This window comes from Sardina pilchardus, chromosome 21 (genome assembly GCF_963854185.1).
Source record: "Sardina pilchardus chromosome 21, fSarPil1.1, whole genome shotgun sequence".
Classification (NCBI taxonomy): domain Eukaryota; kingdom Metazoa; phylum Chordata; class Actinopteri; order Clupeiformes; family Clupeidae; genus Sardina; species Sardina pilchardus.
The window spans coordinates 15218279-15240168 of NC_085014.1; the positions used below are offsets into that span (position 1 = coordinate 15218279).

General features: G+C 45.1%; 1 protein-coding gene across 1 annotated transcript in view; it reads left to right on the forward strand.

The window, feature by feature from the left end:
• The window catches only part of ctnna1 (catenin (cadherin-associated protein), alpha 1), a 101915-nt gene that overhangs the window by 13980 nt on the left and 66045 nt on the right, over positions 1-21890 (forward strand). Inside the window, exon 8 of the mRNA XM_062524007.1 lies at positions 7601-7804. Within this exon, the coding sequence (XP_062379991.1) occupies positions 7601-7804 (204 nt within the window). The remainder of the gene's footprint in view (positions 1-7600; positions 7805-21890) is intronic.

Here is a 21890-nt window from a genome sequence, read left to right on the forward strand (position 1 = left end):
TGGGCGTGCGGGCGTGCATGGGGGGGTAAAAGTTATACAAGAAAGGTGCATGCTGTGCGCTCCCCCCACAGGCGATTTAACTATTTACCTGATCTTCCTGGATTAGAAGTTTTGGGGTTTAGGCAACGGTTTGGAAAAAATGTGTCAGAGCCTATTTTCAGAAGGCAGTTTTTCATCTCTGTGTGCGTTTGCGTGTGGGTGTTTGTGGATGTAAGTTTGCGTATACACCCCTGGGTCTTGCTTTTTCTTGTGGGTTCATTCAATTATTTACTTAGTCATTATCCTCAGTGAATGTTGAACCATGGGGCAGGCCTTTATTTTGTTACTAATTGGTTGTTTCAAAGTGACGCATTTCTGGAAGTTAAAATCCTCAGAGTAGTATGCAAAACAAAACATATAAAAAAAAACACTCCTCCAAAGAGCTGGCCTCTTAAGAGCCTGTAAAGAGGATCCCGGAGGGCTTGCTGTCCCCTCCTCTCTCTACTCCTCCATTTGGGGACCATTTTGCCGGCGAATTCATCCAGCAACTTTTATGGTGTTTTGAAGCAAAGCCCCCTAAAAATAGGTTTCCGCTGTGTGAAACAGATTCATGGCAGGCAAAAGGCGTGCCGAGTGAGTTCTTGTTTTTTATGAAATGTCTGAAGATGAGGAACATGTTGGCAGGCAGGCTGTGCTCAACTTTGAACAGGGGGGAGGTCTGCAACCCCCTCTGTTCTCCCCTGTGGAAATGTGTGTTTTTTGATGAGATGGAAGGATTGAGAGAGAGAGAAAGAGTGAGGGAGCGAGAGAAAGGTGGAGAGAGGGAGGGAATGTGAAAATGAACAGTCAGAGCTGTTTGCATACCCACGTTTTGATTGAACTTGATCCAGGAGACTGTAATCCAGGATTGTATCAGATTAATTTCTCCAAGCCCAAACAAAGCACTCCGGTTGACCTTCAAGATCTGGTAAAAAGGGGGGGTAAGGGGGGTAGGGGTGGAGGGGCGAGCCGCAAATCCCCCGTTGTTCATGTTGCTGCTGAGGGGTCAGCGAAGTTACACTCTCGCCTCTGCCCAGGGCGTGACCCCTGATAATCTCTCCAGGGGGAAGTGAGGACTCCACTGCCCAAAGCAACGCAAGGTCAGGCAGAAACAACACTCACACAGTAGTAGCCTTCCTGTCACAGTAGTAGCCTTCCTGTCACAGCTGATGTCACTTTGACTGGAGATAGAAATGCATCATGGATCATTAGTTTACAGTATTTGCTTGCATGGACACTACCATTGACACGCTACCGTAAAGTAAGCAGTATGTTGAAAATACTGTGTGGTTTTTGAAAATATAAAGACCCTATAAATAAAATGGCCCTATAAAAGGAAGTTATGTGTTCAATATATGTGTTGCATTTATCAAATGTTACTGTGTGTCAGCCTCCAGGACAGTACAGAAAGTGAAGTGCATAAAAATCATCGCTGGAAATACAGTTTATGGGTAGAACTGAGTAAAGTAAAGCTTGCTAAGTGAAATAATTTGTCAAACCAGTGCCAGTTATGGGTAAAATCAGCTGGTTTTCCAAAGATCATGCATAGTAGGTTGAAACGGTGCTAAATTAGCTTGAAATGACTACACGTAAAAATAAGCGTGGGCTTTTACAGTCAACTGTTTCTGTTATTATGGTTTTATTTCTGCCTCAGAGGTCCGTTTGTCAGCAGAGGCAATGGGGTGGTTTGAAATGCTGCTTCCTGAAGAGGGATCAGCTGCATGAAGCTCAATGGGTTCAGACTAATTACACCAGACCTCCACCATGTTGCTTTGGCCTCCTAATCATCTTGTATGTATGTGTGTGTATGAGTGTGTGTTTGCGTGTGTCTGTGAATGAGCAGGTTGAGAAATCATCACAATCATGATCTCCAAAGGGATGAGTCTAGCTGGGGAAATGTGTGAAGTAATTAGACAGCTCATCATTATTACCATACTAGCACTAGGCATGCTTTTCTTTTTTCCGTGAAGGCATGCGAAAACGGCGCTCTGTCGTCGGGCCTGTTGCCATGTCGATATTGCAACCATGGCCGCTCCCTCTCCTGCTGTGTTTATTAGCGAGCGTTCCACTTCTAATCCTAGCACTGAGATACTGCGCACGGTTTATTAGTGGCGTGAAGTGGCGAAATATTCTAAGCTTATTATTATATATATATTTTTTTTCAGTTTTAATTCGACTTAATTGATCTTTGTAATCATTGCTTAATGATTAGATCAAACTTTAAGAGATTAACTGGCTTTACACTTAATCTTTAGCGTACTTAATTAGCCCTCATCTGTTAGTGGTCTGTGCTCTAAGCAACATCGCTCTGCTGACCAAGGATGCACTGGACCTGGGCATCTGGTTAAATTATGATCTTAATTGGCCAGTTGAGGCAGCCATGATCGTAACTGATGGGCCTTGACAAGAGCAAGTGGTGAGACCAACAGGTGCTTCTGCTGTGCTGTAATTGACAGATTCTTGTATGAGGATCATGCCACCTATGTTTTTTTTTTTCTTTCCTTTTCTTTTTTTCCCCACCCTCCACGTTTTCAGAAGAGGGCTTTGCGGGAAGAACAGCTGGCAGCCTTGCACTCTCCTCGAGAAAGAACACATTTGCAAATCTGAACGAAAGCTTCACTCAGCTCTCTTGGCATTTGATGTCGTTCCTCCCACTCCACCTCCCTACTCCGCAGCTCTGTCACCCCCCCCCCCCCCCCCACCCACCCACACACACACTCTCATCAACCTCCTTCACTCTGCTTTCTATCCCCACACAGCAGGCTGTTCTTTCTCTCTCTCTCTCTCTCTCTCTCTCTCTCTCTCTCTCTCTCTCTCTCTCTCTCTCTCTCTCTCTCTCTCTCTCTCTCTCTCTCTCTCTCTCTCTCTCTCTCTGAGTAGTTTTGAGCTCTCCCTTATGCTTGCTCGCTCCATTTCGTGTTGGGCCAATTAGTTTCTGAAGTTCTGGATTATCGTTTTGCTCCTCGCACACCCCTTTGTTTGTGACAAGGGGAACGAGGGTTGTGCCTCTGTGAAGCCAGACGCTGTGCGGGGACTCCTTACGAGTGCCTGTGATCTCTTTTTGAAAGGGGTGCAGCTTCTTATGGACGGATCACACACACAGCCGTACTACCCCGATTCCTCCATTTAATTTAATTTAATTTATTTATTTAAAAAAAAATAAAATAAATAAAGAATAGGAGTGAAAGAAAACCTCTTCACTCTTCTCTTAAGAGACTCCTGTGCTGTACTTCACTGGTTGCCATCGTGAATACATAGGAAAAAAAAAAAAAAAAGTTTATGGATTAATGCGGAGTGCTTTCATTAGTCACCGCAGCTGCTGCGGAGTAGGTGTGTGTGAACCCAGTGTGACTCACCCTCGCTCACTTCCCTTGTTTCCGCCTCAGTCATCCCCATTGATTACGGAATAAAAGCAGTTGCCTTTTCTTTTTCCTTTTTTTTTTTCATTGTTTCTTTTTTTTTTCTGCCTCGATGCATGTGTATAGCCCATCCTAATACCCTGCCTGCTAATGCAGCAATCAGCTGGATTGCTAGCCGAAGCATTAGCTGCCTGCCATTTGAGCAGTCACTCAAGCCGCTACTGGCTGCCGTTAGGGACCTTTTAAGCTATTCAGGCATCAATGCTGGGGTCACGTTGTCTTGTCTCAAGAGGTGGAGCTGTTCAGAGGTGATAATTCACTCATTATGCTGTGAATGGTGACAAGTGATTGGAGGGCAACAGACTTCTAGAATTTCAGCAGTGTTCTCTTCCCAGCAACTGGCCTCAGCAGTCCAGCAAAATGTGTCTGTCAGTGGCATCAAATTATCTGTGATTTTATGTAATTGCAAATGGCCAAGAATTCTAATTTTAGCCAAATTTGCGAAATTGTTTAATGGAATAGAAACATGGACATCTCTAGCCATATTTTCCCCATGTAAAATTAACATATGAAGAGGCAAACTGCCCCCAATCCCTTCCCCCAACACACACACCTCTCTCTCGAAAGGTGGCAGAGGGTCTTTATAAAGAATGGCTTTGTCTTATGGTTTTCTCGTCCAATGCATTATCAAAGGCTTTTCCTTCAGCCTCCAATGGCTCACAATTTCATCTGAGATTTTTAGAAGGCATTAGGAGTTCATCTCTCCAGATCTACCAGGCTCAGAACGATTGCTGTTGCATGACGCCTGTTGTGCCGTTTATATTCGAGAGCCCTTGACGGGACTTAATCGTCCCCAAGGTCAAAATACTATTGAGCGACACAAGTTTTATCGCTCAGAGATTCCCAACCCGGTCACCAGGGTGACGCTTTCTGCTGTTTCTTCCGGCTTCTGGCGAGGATCTTTTATTCCAAGAGGTTTTGAGACCTCACACCTGAGCTAGCTGCTACTACTAAGCACCATCAAAACACCCACTAAGCTGCGTTTGACAGTTCCGTTGGTTAACTGAAAGGCTAACTGTTGAAACGCTATTGTTGCTTAAGCTTTTGCTGGCATTAGAATGAATGCTGCGGTCTTTATTTTGGGCTTTACACCGAAAGATATATGTTCTTTTGTTCTCTGTAATGTCTTGTTTGAATGCATGGCATTTTCCCTGTGGTGCCTTGAGTGGCACAGATCAGAAGACAAGTGCTTTCGCTGTCGCAGTGCCAGGCGAAATTGATGCGAGCGAGCTGGTGGCATCTGTCAGTAGAGGTGCAAACATAATGCGGAGTGGAAGGAGACACTCCAGGCGGCCGTGCTCCTCCCGTAGGCAGCGAGGAGGCTGTGTCTTATGGTCGCCTCTGAGCTATGATTGATTTAGTCTTAAGATGAGCTTAGTTTTTTTTTTATAAAAGAAAGGGTCTCTCTCTACTCTCTACCCCCCCCCCCCCCCCCACACACACACAAACCTATCCTTGACTTAACTCTTTCTGGCCTACACACACGGCTGGTGACGAGACGATGATTTATGGCGTGCGATCAGCAAAATTAATTAAATAGAATCTATTGAATGCATATGGCAAGTGGAACGACAGCCGCTGTATCGCTCTAACCGGCCCCTTTTCTATTGTACAGGGCGATTTTGATGCGTCTTAATAGAAAGCAGCTGCACGGTCAGTGTATCTCCACTGAATCGATGGGTGATGGCGTCGCCAGTAGTGTGTCTAGTAAAGCGATTAACGGAATTTCACCGCCGTGTTTGACTGTCGCATCGCCGGCCTTGTGTGGTGGGCTTTTCTCCGACAGCTGACAGTTTTTTTTTTTTTTTTTTTTTCAATGGCAGAGGGAAAACAAATTGGTGTGTGAATGGGAAGGCTTGTGTTACGGTTGTATCAGAGAGGGTTAAAGAAGGATCTTTGGTTGTATTGTGAGCAAGGACATGTATGTCTACCCCCTCCCCACACACCTTTTCATTATGTCCTGGTGACTGTGCAGAATCTCTGGCTCACATATGTGCACAGCCAAACACACACACACACAGACACACACACACACACATCCAGATAGACACGCGCAAACACACACTCTTGCACTCTTCTCCTCTTCCACATCACTTAGTCAGCGCCTAATTTCAAGCCAGCCGAGGCAACTTTGGAGCAGGCAAACGAGCGAGTGAGTCAGAGGCTTGTTGCCGTGGCAACGTGACACACGCAAAGAGGTCAGACGAGACGGAGGCTAATAAACTCCAACTCCTAACAACTGAATTGTTGAATATTTTACCATGAGATACGAGAGACTGTCAGAGGGGAAGGGCTTCACAGAGGGCTTCATTTTTTTTTTCCCGGTAGAATGGAAGGAAGTTAGAGAATGTGTTTTCCTCTCCCATGATGCCCCTCGGAGCATCAGCAGTATTGTGCTTGCTTTGTTTGTTTGTTTGTTTGTTTGTTTGTTTGTTTATTATTTATTTATTTATCTGCCCATTTTCTCACTCCTCCTCCAACATTGACAAATTCCTCTCACGTTGCCTTTACTCATGGAACCTGACATGAACAAGTTTATTTTTCCTCTAACTGGAGGGTGAATGGACATGCTTCTCATGGGGAGCTGTTTTTTGAGCAGAGTGGTGAGGGTAGTTGAGCAGGCACAGGGTGTGTGTGTGTGGATGCTGGGGGTTGTGTGTATGCGTATGCGTGGGTGTAGGTGGACTGGGTGGCTTTGAAATGAAACCAGGGACTCGGGAAATGTCACTCAGGCTCCGCTGGAGGAGAAGCAACATGTTTCATATGCATAACTGCATTTGAGAGCCTCAGGCTAGTGTGTGTGTGTGCGTGCGTGCGGGTACGCGTGCATGCGCAGGGGACTTGGCAGACTTCTGCTGGTAATTCTCCACCTGCAGCTTTCTTCTTAGTTGTGTGTGTGTGTGTGTGTGTGTGTGTGTGTATATTTAGCTGTATGTGTGTATATGTATGCGAGTTCCCTCAGGAGCAGAAGCGAGAAATGAAAATAAGAAATAAACCTTCAGCTATGACTTTCATTTTTGTTCATTGTTGATTTCCGGTGTGAGTCATTTGCCATTAAGTCCCCTTTTGCCATCTCTATCTTCTCTCCTTTTTCCCTCTCTCTCTTCTCTCTCTCGCTCTTTTTTTCCTTCCCTTTTTTTTGGGGGGGGTGGGGGGGATTAATTAGCTGCTAAGTGTGGGTTTTTGTGAGAAGACACGTGGGTGGTTCCGCACGGTCCAAGGCTGATCCAGAGGAGTCCATCTGCAGGGGAAGCACTGAATAGCTAATGCCGTCCCTGATTGAGGGAGCCCATTGGGCTGTAATGGCAGCTGCGCTCCCTGAAACCCCCCCCCCCACCTCGGCCCTCGCCTCGTTCGTCTGCCGCTAAATTATTGATCCTTCTGGTTAATGCAGATTACACCACCCCGTCTCCTCTCTCCCTCATCCTTCTCCTCTCTTCCTCATCCTTCCACTGAGCCTCTCTGCATTGTCTCAGTCCCCAACCTGTCAGACGACCGCCATCGGAGAATTCCGGCGTGTTACGCCGACCACCCGTGCTAGTAGACAGAGGCCAGGGGTCCCTGAAGCCACAGGTATCATCTGCTCCTCGGCGGAGGGCTGGCGGTGGCGGTGGCGGTGGCAGCAGCAGCGCCGCGGTGTCGACGATCGTTTAGCTGTCAAACTCCCTTCCCTCCGGACTGACGGTTGCCAAGTTGGAACATGTCAAATCGCCTCGGTCCTGCGGGGGATGTGATTCACCCGGCTCCACGCGGCTTCCTGACCCTGCACCACCGCTCCCCTCCCACACACTCCCCCCCCAGCGTCCCTTGGCCTATTCCAGGGCCTTTTAATTCTCGCTATTTCTCGCCATTTTCTTTCTCCTCTCTCCCACTCCATATCCCCTTCTGGACGTCTGGATCTGGATCTAACGTCTTTCTGTGTATGGACTGAATGGCTGCCTATAGATTGATAGATGAAGGATACGTGCGCTAAAGTATTTTTGTGCTTTTGTGATTGTTTTGGATTGGAAGAATTGTGTTTAAAGTGACTCATTAACAACAAATTATAAGAAATGTTTGATGTCTCTTCAGCAACTCATTCTGTTTTTCTCTCTCTCTCTCCCTCTCTCTCTCCCTCCCTCCATCTCCCTTTCCACTCTTCTCCTCCTTTTCCCCCCGTGCAGAAGCAGATCATCGTGGACCCGCTGAGCTTCAGCGAGGAGCGCTTCCGCCCCTCTCTGGAGGAGCGTCTGGAGAGCATCATCAGTGGCGCCGCCCTCATGGCCGACTCTTCCTGCACGCGTGACGACCGCCGCGAGCGCATCGTGGCCGAGTGCAACTCTGTGCGCCAGGCTCTGCAGGACTTGCTCTCCGAGTACATGGGCAACGTAGGTGGCCACGCCGGCTCTCTGTCTCTCTCTCTCTCTGTCTGTCTATCTCTCTCTCTCTCTCTCTCTCTCTCTCTCTCTCTCTCTCTCTCTCTCTCTCTCTTTTTTTCTGTATCTCACTTTCTCTCTCTCTTTCTCTCTCTCTCTCGCTCACTCGCTCTCTCGTTCTCTCTTTCCCTCATCTGTTTGTGTTTTGTGTTTTTTGCAGAGAGCTTTCTCTGCAGCCCCTGAGCTGTGCCACCCCAGCTGCTGTCCTATTATTCTCCTCTTCAGTTTTGTCTGTTTTTGGGGGTGGCACACACACACACACACACACACACACACACACACACACACACACACACACCACACCACACCACACCACACCACACACCCTTTCTCTGCTCTTCACAGTTACTCTCCCCATTTTGAGTTTCACCTTTTGCCATTCACCTGTTCTTGTCCTGCGGCTTGTGGTGTCAACAGTATGTGGCCACCCGCTGTTAAAATACTAAGCTCCCCTGTTGGGTTACCCAGAACCTTTTTTTGTTTCTGGAGTGTTTGATGCAGTGTGTGTGTGTGTGTGTGTGTGTGTGTGTGATGTTGTTTTCCCTTCTTTAAAAAAAGGCAGATGTACATTTTGTGCAGCTGTGCTTGTTCCTGCAGGTCTCTTCTGTAGGAGAGTTTTGGAGAAGGGTCAGGGTTTCGCTCGTTCGTCGGCTTAATGGGCAGTGTAATCGGGGCAGTTGGTGCATTTTACACTGGTTTATTCTACAGTGAACGGCCCAGTCATTTAATTACGCTTGTTGGACCGGCCCTCTCCCCACAATTAATATTTCTCAGTCAAAAAGTTCAGCTTTTGGCAAATGTGCCGCTAGTTCTCGGGCCTCTCCACAGGCATTTAAAACGCAGCTATAAAAGGTAACAAGGATCTCTAATTGGGCCAGTGGACATTTGTTTCAGTGTCTGTAGCCAGAGTTGGCCCATATGTTGCAATCGTGCTGTACAAAAGAACCCCCCCCCCGCCTCTACCCCATTTCCTACCCGCTCCTCGTTCATTAGAAATCACCTCAAAATTACATTTGACATTTGGAAAGGACATTTGAAGGAAGCACGCAGACATGCGTGGCGAGCCGCAACCCTGCCCCAGTAACAACCACTCCATTGTGCCTCCAGGAGCGGGAGAGATGCATTAGGCGGCGTTTATAGGGCCTAAGCAGTATGAAACCTCCTGTAATTAATAATGAAAATAAATAAATTAGGCACCTAATCGGGGGAGCTAATCCATTTTGAGAATTTGTTTCAGCCCCGGCGTCGCGGAATGGTCCCATTTCTCTGTGCGAGGGGGGGAGCGGGGGGAGAGCCCGGGTGGGGGGGGGGTAGGGCTGTGGGGCGCCGTGCTGTTCTGTGACGCTTGGCTCGGGTACGCGTTACGCCTGGCAGCAGGAAGGAGCGGTGTATCCTGGCACGGCTGCCACTGCAGCCTCTCCCCTCCTCATCCTCTTCCTCATCCTCTTCCTCCTACTCCTCTTCACTTCTGCTACCTCATTCCCACTGGTTCTCTCCCTCTCTTCCCTGCTCTCTCTCTTTCTCTTTCTCTCTTTCTCTCTTTCTCTCCCCCCCCACACACTTTTGTGTCTGTCAAACCTGTCATCTCTCTCTCATGCTCTCATTGTAAAGATCTCTGATCTGTCATGTAATGTTTCTCACTTGGTCTCACAAACACTTAGTGCCCCCCCCCCCCCCCCCCCCCCCCCCTTACGCCTCCTCTCTGACTCTATTCATTGGCCTTTATCTTTTCATGTAATGTCTCTAACTGTATCTCTCTCTGGATGACAAAAATACAAAAAAAAACCCACCGAAACACTCCCTGCAATATCTGTGCTTGATCCGCTTCCTTGTTATTAACCAGTGGAAATTGCCTCTCAGTTTGATGCCAAACAGCCAGCCAGCCAGAGTGTTTTTTTTTGGTTCTCCTATTTCTTTTATAGCCGCATTAATGCTTTATTTTGTACCATTCTTTCCCTTTTGTATATCTACTCATTTTCTTTCCTACCACTTTCCATCCATCCATCCCTCTCCCTCACTCCCTCCTGCGCCAGTCCTCTGCCAACATACTGTAGCTTGTAAAAGGTTTTAACCTGTGAATCATAGAGTAGCACCAGCGCTGTGATGTCAGCCGAGATGATGATGATGATGACGACGACACAGGTGCAGCCGAGTCTAATTCTATCTGCCAGGCGAGTGCGGCGAGGGCTCAACCCTCGCCGTTGTTTTCATCTGTAAATGGTAACACGGAGTCTGGTCTGCCCACCGCCCCCGACTGTAGACTGGCAGCAGCCACCCCTTCAAGATGAACTCTAAATATGCTCCCGCTGCTGCTGCTACTGCGGGAAAGGCCACTGCAGTGGCCTGGATTCTGAGCGACACGGAAGGATGTTTGGAGGGCTTTTGCTGGCCAAATGAGAGATGGACTGTGGGCTCGGGGTGGTTACAGCGTGGTTATCATCACGGAGGTGGATGAGGCAAACTGTAAATGTTTTTGGGTTGGTCCCGGCGGGAACAAAAGATGCCACGATGGCGATTAATACAATGGCAAGTGTAGTGCCTGCCTATTCAAACATGCCAACCCTGAAGATAACCCGTAGCCTATTTACATGCCCGCAGGTATGCCTGCTTTAAAAATAGGATGATGGGGAAATAGTTCCAGATAAGCATTCAATAATGATACTGAATATTATTTGATAATTTGTCAGCCTATAGTTAATGTGACGTAAGCAAAACGGCTGTTCTGAGATGGCTTTATGCTTATTGTTAAGCTTATTGAATAACTTGATAATCATCCAAACATCTTGCATCTTGACCCGTGCTGTGCTTTGATTCAGCGCTGCAAAAACTCTGCTTAACCTCAATCTCCTGCTCTGCGTTGTGCTGTGTGTGAGGGGAAGTGGCTAGTTAGAGTGGAGAAAACCAGTGGGTGCTTCTTTTACGGATAATATATTTAACTATATCTCCTGCATTACTTATCCAAATAACATCAAACTTGGCACTGCACTCACCCGTGCCCGTAGCAAGGCACACCAGTTTGAAATCAATCAGATGAACAGTTTGAGAGATTTGCAGACAGACAGACGTTGCTGTTATTTATAGATCGTTTATTAGTATTACTAATGGTTAGTTTTGTCACTGGTAGCAGGAAGCCTGTGTTACAGAAACCGCTAAGCGAGGTCAGAAGCATTTAATCAAATGTCATTATCAACAAGAGTTGCGCTGTATTTTTCCCCCTTGCCGTGTGGAAGCAAATTTTGCTGTACAGGAAACGACTCTGTGCTTGTGTCTTTGTCCTCTGGTGTAGCACCACTCTAATGTAGCCCATCGTCTGCTTGGAGAAGTGAAAGGCAAGCAGAACAGGTGATTTGACAAGCCCGTGCCAGAAATCAAATCACATTCCATATTGATCTGAGTGTTTGGTGCCAGTAGCAAACACACCATCCATTTGCCATTTAGGTCCTTAAGCTCTCGTACAGCTGTGCTGTGTGTCTCCCTGTGTGTGTGTTTTCCGATCCTAGCATGTGCTCGGTGACCACGACGCATGAACAATGTTAATATGATCCAAGAAGACTGTCCGCCAACTCCCCTAACTCCGACTCTTTTCTGTTGCGGTTTTATTTAGTATGTATCTCCTTTTTTTTGTTTGGCCTGAGGTCTCCATATACCATCAGGCACATAACGTACAGCCATATGTCTCGGTTGAATGATGGGAGCAGCCTGTTGTCTCTTTTACTCTGGAGCCTCTCCATATCACCCTCCTAACCCACCTGCAGCACTGCCAGTTTGTTTTAGAGCCACCGTCAAGCAAGCTTAAACACACGTTTGTTTCCGAGTGCTTTTTTTTCTACTTGACTGGGCTTCCTTGTGCAAAAAGCATGTCTGTCTCCTCCCCCCCCCCCCCCCCCCCCCACACACACACACACACACACACACACACATACATACATACACACACACTGACCCACCCGCCTCCGTACAGAAGTGGAAACAGTCATGTCACAGAGCTGGTTCAGATACGAGAGTCCCATAAGGGACATTGTCCGCTGCCCCTGCTATTGCTGTATGCTCTGCGGTCTCTACTGTCTCTCCTCGTCTTCCACTTTGGGCCTGATGTCCGCCTTGTCGCACACGTGCTGAACTGTGACACCGGGGTGAGATGTACTGTAGGTTTACCTGGAGTAGACAGCGCATGTCATGGGCAGCTCCGAACTGGTAATGTGCTCAAGCAGCTTGCACCTTCAAGCTTGCCGTGACGGTTACTAGAGAGCTAGCACTTTGGCGAGAAGCCGGTTCATACTAGCCACTGCTCGAGTTATTTAAGAAAACAGCCCATTTGTCGTTTGTGCAAATCCATCCTTCTTGAATTTCCCCTTGCGCATCAATAAAGTGTCTAGCTATCTACAGTGAGGAGCACATGTATTTGATACCATGCTAAAACAGGAATATAAAATCATCATTTGACAATTGATCTTAATGCCTTAATTTAAAAAATGAGTAAAAATCAAACCGCCAAGGACACCAATTTTCTTTGTGATTGAAGAATGTATCGTAAATAGATAAATGTTTTCCTTAAATGCTAGGGGAAGGAAGTATTTGACCCCCTATGTAACCCTATGGGAATTTAACACATAGGGTTAACATAGGGGCAGGCAGATTTTTATTTTTAAAGACCAGCTATTTCATGGATCTAGGATATTATGCATCCCGATAAATTTCCCTTGGCCTTTGGAATTAAAATAGCCCCACATCATCACATACCCTTGACCATAGCTAGAGATTGGCATGGTGCTTTTTCCAGTAGGCCTATTAGCCTGTTTGATTTGCATTGAGCTCAATGAGCATCAAACAGGCTAATAGGCCTACTGCAAAAAGCACCATGCCAATCTCTCGCTATGGTGAAAGGTATGTAATGACGTGGGGCTATTTTAATTCCAACGGCCAAGGGAACTTTATCAGGATGCATAATAACCTGAATCCATGAAATAGCTGGCCTTAAAAAATAAAAATCTGCCTGCCCCAATGTTAACCCTATGTGTTAAATTCCCATAGGGTTACATTGGGGGTCAAATACTTCCTTCCCCCTAGCATTTAGGAAGAACATTTATTTATTTACGAAACATTCTTCATTCACAAAGAAAATTGGGGTAGTTAGCGGTTTTATTTTTACTCAATTTTTGAATTAAGACATTAAGATCAATTGTCAAATGATGATTTTATATTCCTCTTTTTAGTCAACTTTAGCATGGTATCAAATACATGTTCTCCTCACTGTATCTGTCCTCATATTATTTACTAGAGAGCTAGATGAATGTTTAGTTTTTCTCTTTCTAACTCCGCTGACAGTGGTTTATTTGAGGGGACAGGGAGAAGCGAACAGATTCCATTTTTGTTGGTCAGAGCCTTGGAAGCTGTAGCTTGCACATTTTCAAGCAAAGCATAACTGGGGCCTTTATGAGCTGAAGGACACGCTGCCCTGAACAACATATGGGCCTTCAGTCACAGCTGAGGCTCTGCTGTTGAATAATACACATGTAACACAGGCTCTCTCTCTCTTGCTCTCTCCCTCTCTCTCTCTCCCCTCCCTCTCTCTTTCCCTCCCTCCCTCTCCACCTTCCCATTTTTTGCTTTTCTCACCTTTCGCCTCTCTTCGCGTCTTCTGTGCATCACGCCCAAACTTCTTGCAAAGTTGTTGCACACTTTCTCACAATATGTGCTTCTCGCTAGTTCTGTCTCTCACCCTCTCCCTCCTGGCTATTCTCTACTTTTCTCCATTTTTCACCCCCCTCTCCGTCCCCTGCACCCCCACCATCCGTGTCCTTTTCTGCACTTCAGTAGTGAGCAAGCGGTAGTGTCCAGTTATCTGTAATGAAACTGTCTCTTTCAAATGACATAGCACAGCTCTCAGCTCTCTCTCTCTCTCTTTCTCTCTCTTTTGCTCTCTCTCGCTCTCTCTCTCTCTGTCTGTCTGTCTCCCTCTCCCTCTCTCTGTCTCTTTCTCCCTCTCCCTCTGTCTTGCTCTCTCTGTCTGTCTGTCTGTCTCCCTCTCCCTCTCTCTGTCTCTTTCTCACTCTCCCTCTGTCTTGCTCGCTCTCCCTCTCTCACCCCACCCCACCCCACCCGGCCCACCTTCTGCTTCATTTACCGTGACGATGGCTCCAAAAGCTCTCCAAGGGGAGGAAGCCAAGACCCTGACAAAAAAAAAAAAAACACCGGAGGCTTGAGTTTATCTTTCAGATGAAAATGTTAATTCTGTCGCAATGTCCAGGGTGTCTGAGCCTGATTTAATGAGTCTGAGCTACGGCGGAATGGAAGAGTTGTGTGTGTAGGTGTGTGTGTGTGTAGGGAGAATGATGTGCAGCATTGCGTTTTATATTTTAAAAGGTGAATCATATTCGGTATTGGCCCGTAAGTGCCAGGTTTTCTTGGCACACTTAGCTCTGTGTTCAATTTTGTGCTTAAAGTATATGTGTTATTCATGTGCTTGGTTCTCTTAGTGTGTGTGTGTGTGTGTGTGTGTGTTGGTACATGCAAGAAATACTAAGGAGTTGTCAGTATTGCTAGTTAGTCTGTTGTCTGTCAGTTCCCCAGGATTACCACTCTTCTCTCCAGGGGCTTCAAACGCCAATCATTTTCCGTAAATGTGACTGACTGGTATTGTGTTGTCTACAGAGATAAATTGCCAGTGATAGAGATGGAGGAAAGTCTGTTTATCTTAGTTCATGATATAAACAATTGGTGGTTTATTTTTATGTAGCTTTGTTTTGCTTGCCAAGGGAGTGTTAGTCTAACCTAATGTATGCAAATGGAATTTAGAATAAAACTGTTATGCTGTCCAGTCCAATTTGCAACGTGACAGTGACAGACATTCATTTGATTATATGTGATTTTTATGTAAATAGTGCCAAACTCCTCTGATAGAAGTTTTTATGAGTCTCTATTATTTCCAACTATGATTCCAAGGCCTTGGAGGGTTGTTAAATCCATTTCAAAGGTAGATCTGTTGATTTAATGAGATCTCTATAACCAGACTGAATAAATGGGCTTGCAGTGGTCTACCTGTTGCATTTCCACAATTTCCCCTTTGGGATGATTTAAAGTAATTATTGTCCATAATATTAGCTTGCATCATGAGTAGAGCCACGTAAATGAGTTTCCATAAACAAACACATTGCAGCCTGTAACTGCATACTGTTATGATGTACAGTATGGTGGCTAATAGTGCATAGCTAGTCATATTCACCAATGGTGAATAGTATATTCGTTTATCACATTTACGCTGTTGAATTTGGTAGGCTACTTAAAGGGACACTTCACCGATTAGCATTAAGCTTTGTATCTTTAGAAAACCAGTCATGTTTTTGAATTGTCGTGCATCATTCCCTCAGTTTGCCTTGAGATGGGAGAAGATACAAAGCTTCATGCTAATCGGTGAAGTGTCCCTTTAATGCTGAAGGCATGTATGTGTGTGACCTGCTATACTGTCGGTTGTCTACCTGGTGATAAACCCTCCCAGCCGCATCATGCACCAGTGCTGACGAAATACAGGAAATACCTTTAGTTGCATTCATAGCTTTCCAGTGCATTGTCTTCTGCACATTATCCCTGTCCTCCGTCTCATTCAAAGTGCAGTAGATAATTAACTGCCAATTAACTGGGTAAATTGATCAAGCCATTTGCTCATTGATGACTTGCAAAAGATGTATGGACATTCGGTAATTGAGACGGTCCGCTCTCTGCGGCCATTTTATTTCCCACCCTATTGAGCAATAATACATCATACGATTTCAGTCTAATAGGATTTTTGATTGACAACAATCGAATGCAGCTCAACCAATAAGCGTTTTGAACCTCTGCAGCAATAAGGAATTGTTTTGCCACAATGCAGTTATTTTGCCATTACATTCAATTACCATGCGCACGGTCCTGATTGCTTCACAGCATGTGTTTGCGCCCAATGTTTGTGGTGCAGATTAATAATCTTTTTAAAATTCTCGGCTTCCATGCGCATTGTCTGCAAACAGGCCAGGGTGACAAGAGAGAGGTTTGACATGTTAAACAAGCTGCTGACATTTAAGTCTCCGACTTGAAGGCACACACATGTGAGGGACCCCCCCACACACACACACACGCACACCACACACACACGCTCAGACACACACACTCACACTCTCACTCCGCTGAAATCTGAAACCCCCTGCAGGATCCCTCAGAAAAAGTTCTCAAAATGAGTGCAACTGCCTCCTGCCTCTTCCCATCTAGTTGTACTCGCCATCGCCTTCCACCTCATATGCTGCTTTCTCCTCCCCTGTCGCCTGCTTTCTGTATTCTGCCTTCGGCACTCTCAGTGACTGGCATACTGTCCAGCTTCATTGCATCTCCCAATCCTGAACCACCTCTCAAAACGTCGCCTCCCACCCCCACTCTCCTTGATAAACAGCATGCACGTTTCCCTCCGAATGCACAGTTGAGAGATGATTGGTTTAGGCACTGTTTGCTTTCCTTCTTTTTTTCTTTTCCTGATATGACTGACTGGTATCTAGACTGAGAGTGCAGATGGTAACTAGCAATCAAGGAAAATATAACCCAATCATTTGACCCACCCACCCACCCACACACACCCTGTGTCTGTTTTCTGCAGCATGTAGTCAAACATACAATTGCCTGCTCATTTAAGCCAAACTTTACCAACTTCATATCTAATATCTGTGCACTTGCAAGCAAGAATTAGTCTTCACAATTTGATATATTAGGCCTGCAAAGCATGAAAGATGACGGTGCAGTAACTAGGCTATTATTTCCCATGATCAGCATCTCCCATTGTTTGGCTCACCTTGGGGTTGTCAGGAGTTAAACTGAGGTTAAAAGGGGCTAATTCAAAAACAAAAAAGTGAAAGCCGTTCAATTTATCTAGTTGTAATCGCATCTAAATGCATAATTAAAACAAATTACACCACACACAATGTATCAAGGGAAAGATTTAATGTCCCAGAGGCTTTCGCTATATTTATGGCCCCACCATAAAACACAAACCTGTCACTAACCGACTGTCAGGCGGCCGTGCCCAGACCTGGGCCGTGATCTCTTGCTGTTGAAATCTTGCCGTTTTGATTGGCTTGGCTGGCAGGTAGATGAGATACAGTCCACCTCCTTGGGTTTAATTACAGCAGGGCCTGAGGAAAAGGTGCGGCCCTTGGTTCAGGGAAATCAGGACACTCTTTCTTTCTTTCTCCCTCTTTCTCTCCTTTCTCTCTCTCTCTTTCTCTGTTAACTCTTTTTCCTCTCTCTTTACTTTTTGTTTCTTTTTCCTTTCTTAGTTACTCTTTCTTTTGCACTCTCCCCTTTTTGGTCACTCTTTCGATCACTTGCTGTACTTACATTTTTTGGTAGTATTTAGTCTGGTTAACACCAGAATGCTCAACTGAAATGCTCTGGAAATGCTTCATTGGGCGTAACCAGAAGTTAAATTTAACTTTGATTAGGGCATTAAACTCTTAAATGCAGTTGTTGTACTCAGTTCCAAAGTCACACATGCATATCTTTTTAACCCTGTCGCCATCAACGAAGTCCTTAGGCTCATTCGACTTCACGTAGCCGTCTTAAGACGATTGCAGACGTGACTATTTCTGACATTCTGATACGTCTTTCAAACCGGAATTGCACATACGTCATGGTTGACAACGTATCAGAATGTCAGAAATAGTCGTCTTAAGACGGCTACGTGAAGTCGAATGAGCCTATTGGAATGCACTGCTTTATCTGTCATAAAATAAAGCCCGCCCCATGCTGAATAAGCACTAGCTATTGGTGCCTGGGTTTCTGGAAAACTGGAATTGGGTGTCAATCGCGTCCTTGCCAGACTGACCCGCAGAGCAAATTAAAATTTACTTACAGGGTCGTCTGGGTTCTCCTTTGGTTTATTTTTATTCTGATTAGATTTCTTTTTCATTTTCTGAAAAGTGACCTCAAGTAGCTGCAATGTATGGGTTTATGGAAATTAAGCAGATTTAGATTTTAGAGATTATATGATTGGAATTAAATTAATTTTTAATGAATTAGAAGTAAGATATCCTTAAGATTTATTTTGTTATTAGTTAGATATTAGCTATTAGGTATTAATATGCATTAAATGCATTTTCCAACGTGACTTTCGTTTGACAAACAACCATTAAGCTTAATTTTTCTTCATTATTTCTTTGAGTGGTTGGATCTATTTTGGGTGGTAATACGTTTGCATGCTAAATTGCCTCCCTTTACGAGACATGATAGCAGGTCACGGTTAGCCGTATCCTTGCTAGTTGATTACCTGGTGTACTCGGTTCCTGCTGTGCTGTTGGCGTTCCCATGCACTTCCTGCAGGGTGATGACTTTATCTCCCTTGCTAATTAAACCACTGACCTATATACTGATTACGTCTCCAGCACGTTTACCAAAACGATGGGCAGGTCCATTAGCCTCCTACTGAATGAGTAGTATGTTTCCAGTGTGAGAGAGAGCTGGTGTTGGTGTGTTCCCTGCTGATGCTGGGGTGCATTGACCTCCCTGAAGTTTTATGGTGCTAGCTGATGGTTTGGCTGTTTGGGAGGTGAGGGTGTGGCATGCCTCAGTTATTTATGAGCCTCTGGCTCTGTACTCCCCACCTACTGTGATGATCTGAGAATAGGGGATTGTGTGTGTGTGTGTGTGTGGGTGTGGGAGGGTATTTCAGAGGACTCTGTGATGTGATTGTGTGTATTTCTATTCTCTACGCGGTCTTATCCTTAGAATGTCTGAAAACGTCACCCCTTGGGTCATGAGAGCCATGGTACTGCTTAGGAAGATTGACAGGTTCTATTAAGGTCCGTTGAAGCCGGTGATGAACGGTGGACGGGTAAAATCTGCAACGCCAAACCCCTCGCTCAAGGTTGCACCGTGCAGGGTTTTTTTCTGTTTACTCTGCCAGATCAAATCTGATGGCCCACTGAACCTCATTCTCACCGTTTCAAGTTGTTTTTTTGGAATGCTGACCCTCAGAAATACGTCCGTTCTGTCCACACTTCTGTTGCTGCTGTTCTGTGTGTCGGTTGCCGTCAAAGATCTCTTCCCCCAGCTACACGGGAGATCTAAATTTAGATTTTTCACTTTGAAAAGAAAAGGTAGTGTGTTGCACAAGCTTAAATTCGTTGCGTTTTAAAAATAGTGCCGTCAACAATACGCCTTTAGCACAGGCGTGAAAGATTACTCGAATGAACAGAGGATACTGTCGACATTCTCCCGTTTTGTAAGATCTGTGATCTCCCCCCCCTGCATTTAGGTAATGCCGCAGTGCCACTGTAAGGTAGGCCATGCACCCATGCTTATACTGAACTCTATCTAGAGCCAACCCTCTATCCTCTCCTCCCAGTCCCCCATCATAATGTAATATCCGCTGACATTTTGTCCCAGCTCTGCAGTTGTGTACATTAGCCGGGCCTGTTATCAAACCCAGCCAAGAGAGGGATAGTCTGTATATGTGACGCCTCCTGGCACAGTGTGCTCTGCAGGAGGAGAGCACGGTGCTACAGACTCCCCGAGCTAAAACGGATAGCTCCATTAATTGAACGTCAGTCAGTAATTGGAGAAGTGTTCTATTTCTTGGCTATGGGGCTCTTGCTCAGCAAGAGATTACACCCATTCAATTATAATAAGCATGCTGCCATTTCCGAAAGACATTGGGTTGGTCTGTGTGCTTTTGACGAGTGTTTTTTTTTCGCTCGTAAATGTCAGTGTTGGTGCGGCGAGGGAGATAGAGGTAGGCAGTTCGGCCTCACCTGCTGCAGAAGGTCAGAGAACAGTGCACATTTGTCACAAACAGCTCCGGAATGAGGCGCAAAGTGCCAGCTGATAAAAGGTTCTATAAAGAAGGACGACTGCCTTTTGCCATCGATTCCAAAAAAAATGAAAGTAACTTTATATTCATTTGCAGAGTAATTCACTTTTTCCACACCCAAGCGGATTCCCCTGTTGCCAGCTTTTAGCGCAAATGTCACCCGGGGTCTCTCAATATGAGGTGAATGGATTTGAGCTTTGTTTTCTGTTTGGCTCATTGCCTTCCCAATTGATGCCTGATGTACTGCCTGCAAGGTACTGGAGTGTATTTCTCTCTCCTGTAGGTATGAAGCTGCTAGTTTGTTTTTCTTCTTGTACTCTCCCACCTTGAATTTTGTTTTTATTATTATTTTGTTTTGAGTTGTGTTTCAGTGTCCATCTTTTCCCCTGTAGTCCAAAACGTCTTTAAAGGTGGTAGTTCTCTTTTTCGTTGTTTTGCCCTTGAACATTTTTTTTTAAAACAGTCACTGTACTTTCTTTTAACGTGATTACATAATTATATGATAATTATAAACGATCAAAAAAACCCCACACTCACCCTGAAGTCAAGTGTTCAAGGAGAGAGGCTTCCTTTTTGAAGGAATAGTGTCTAACAACTGAGCCCATGCCAGTTGTTGAGCTTTACCACGGCATAGTTTTGAGAACCCTTCAGTGGCCTGATTGTTTTGTTTGCAAATGGCAGTTTTGTGATTGGTACATACTGTATCTCTAACCTTGCTATCAGTAAATGGGTCTATCTCCAAGACACTGGTATTAAATGAGGTGGTGGGGGATGGGGGCTGGGGGGCAAAACCATTTAATACCACCATACCATAATTTGGTTAAGTAAACGTGGATGATGAGAAGGGGGGGGGGGGGGACTGGAAGAGCTGTCCTTTGGCCATGCCTAAAATAACCCATGATGTGTCCTTTTTTGAAGGGCATTTGTATGATTAGGAGTGGTTTACTGTAGAATCTTAATGTTCCTTGCAGGGACAGAACATGAAATGAATCTGTGCTGTATTGTGTCTTTCGACATCCCTTCATTGAAATGGCTTGAATCAATTGGAAGCAGGGATGACGATGAAATATTGGATTTTGCACTCAAATCTGTTTGCGTGACATAGAGATGACTGCAATTAGACAGGCGCACAAAGGAAGAACATCCCACAATATCCTTCCAAGGTGAATTGTTGATGCAGCCTTGTGGGTTCACAACAAAAGGAAGGCCTCTTAAAGAGATTTTTCAAAGGTTTAATCAAACACTAGGGAGAGGAAGAAGTCAATGATGTGTCTATTTTTACTCATTTGTAACAAATCAGGTTTCTATCTCGGAAAAGTAGAGCCTTGGGAATTTGCATTATATCTCCCTTGTGAAATGTCTTGTAATTGCATTTAATAAATATCTAGGGGAAAGGAATAAATGGATGCGTTCCAAATAAAAGAGGTTGGCCAGAGATTAATTGCCTTTTGAACCCCCCAAAACAGACGTTTGTATTAGTTTAGATGAAAAGCAAATGGTGAGGCTGCTATCAGATGTGTTTACCTCTGTTGGCTTGCACCCCCCCCCCCCCCCAACATTCGACCAAGCCTTCTTACCATAAAAATCCCAGGATGATCGCCTTTTAGGTTAGGTTCACAATGTCCCTACATATTGCCCAATTCTCATACTTTTGACTTTTTTTGTAAGAGTTCTCTTGGCCTCAACAGATGTTTCTTTCACCCGGAAGCATTTTATCACTGACTAACCACATCTATAATTGACTAGGCCTCATTATTTACCAGATTTCAGAATTATCGACCAGATTTCTTTTTGGGGTGGACCTTTTTGGTTGTGAGGTTGGTATAACAAAGGGCTTCTTATAAGGTCCATTGTGACACGCGTCATTAGAGAAACCATTTGAACGGTTTGTAAACAGTGATCAATAGCTTGCTGGTGCATCAAGTGCTACTGCGGTTGCATTGATTCATCTTTTGTCTGGTTGAGCTATCACAATTACGGTCAGATATCATTGATTGGATATCCTGTTCATCAGCCGACCAAACAGATACACATGGTTAGATTCCAGTTTTAAACCTTCAGAAACTTCAGAAAGTTTCTCTCTAATGTAGAGTGAATTTATTTAAGAGGATGTTGAATCATACCGGCATAGGCTAGATAATAGTATTGGCCTCAGTTTGTTATTGTCGGAGCGTTGCTTTTGCTATGAGACACAAGCTTGACTTTGGTACG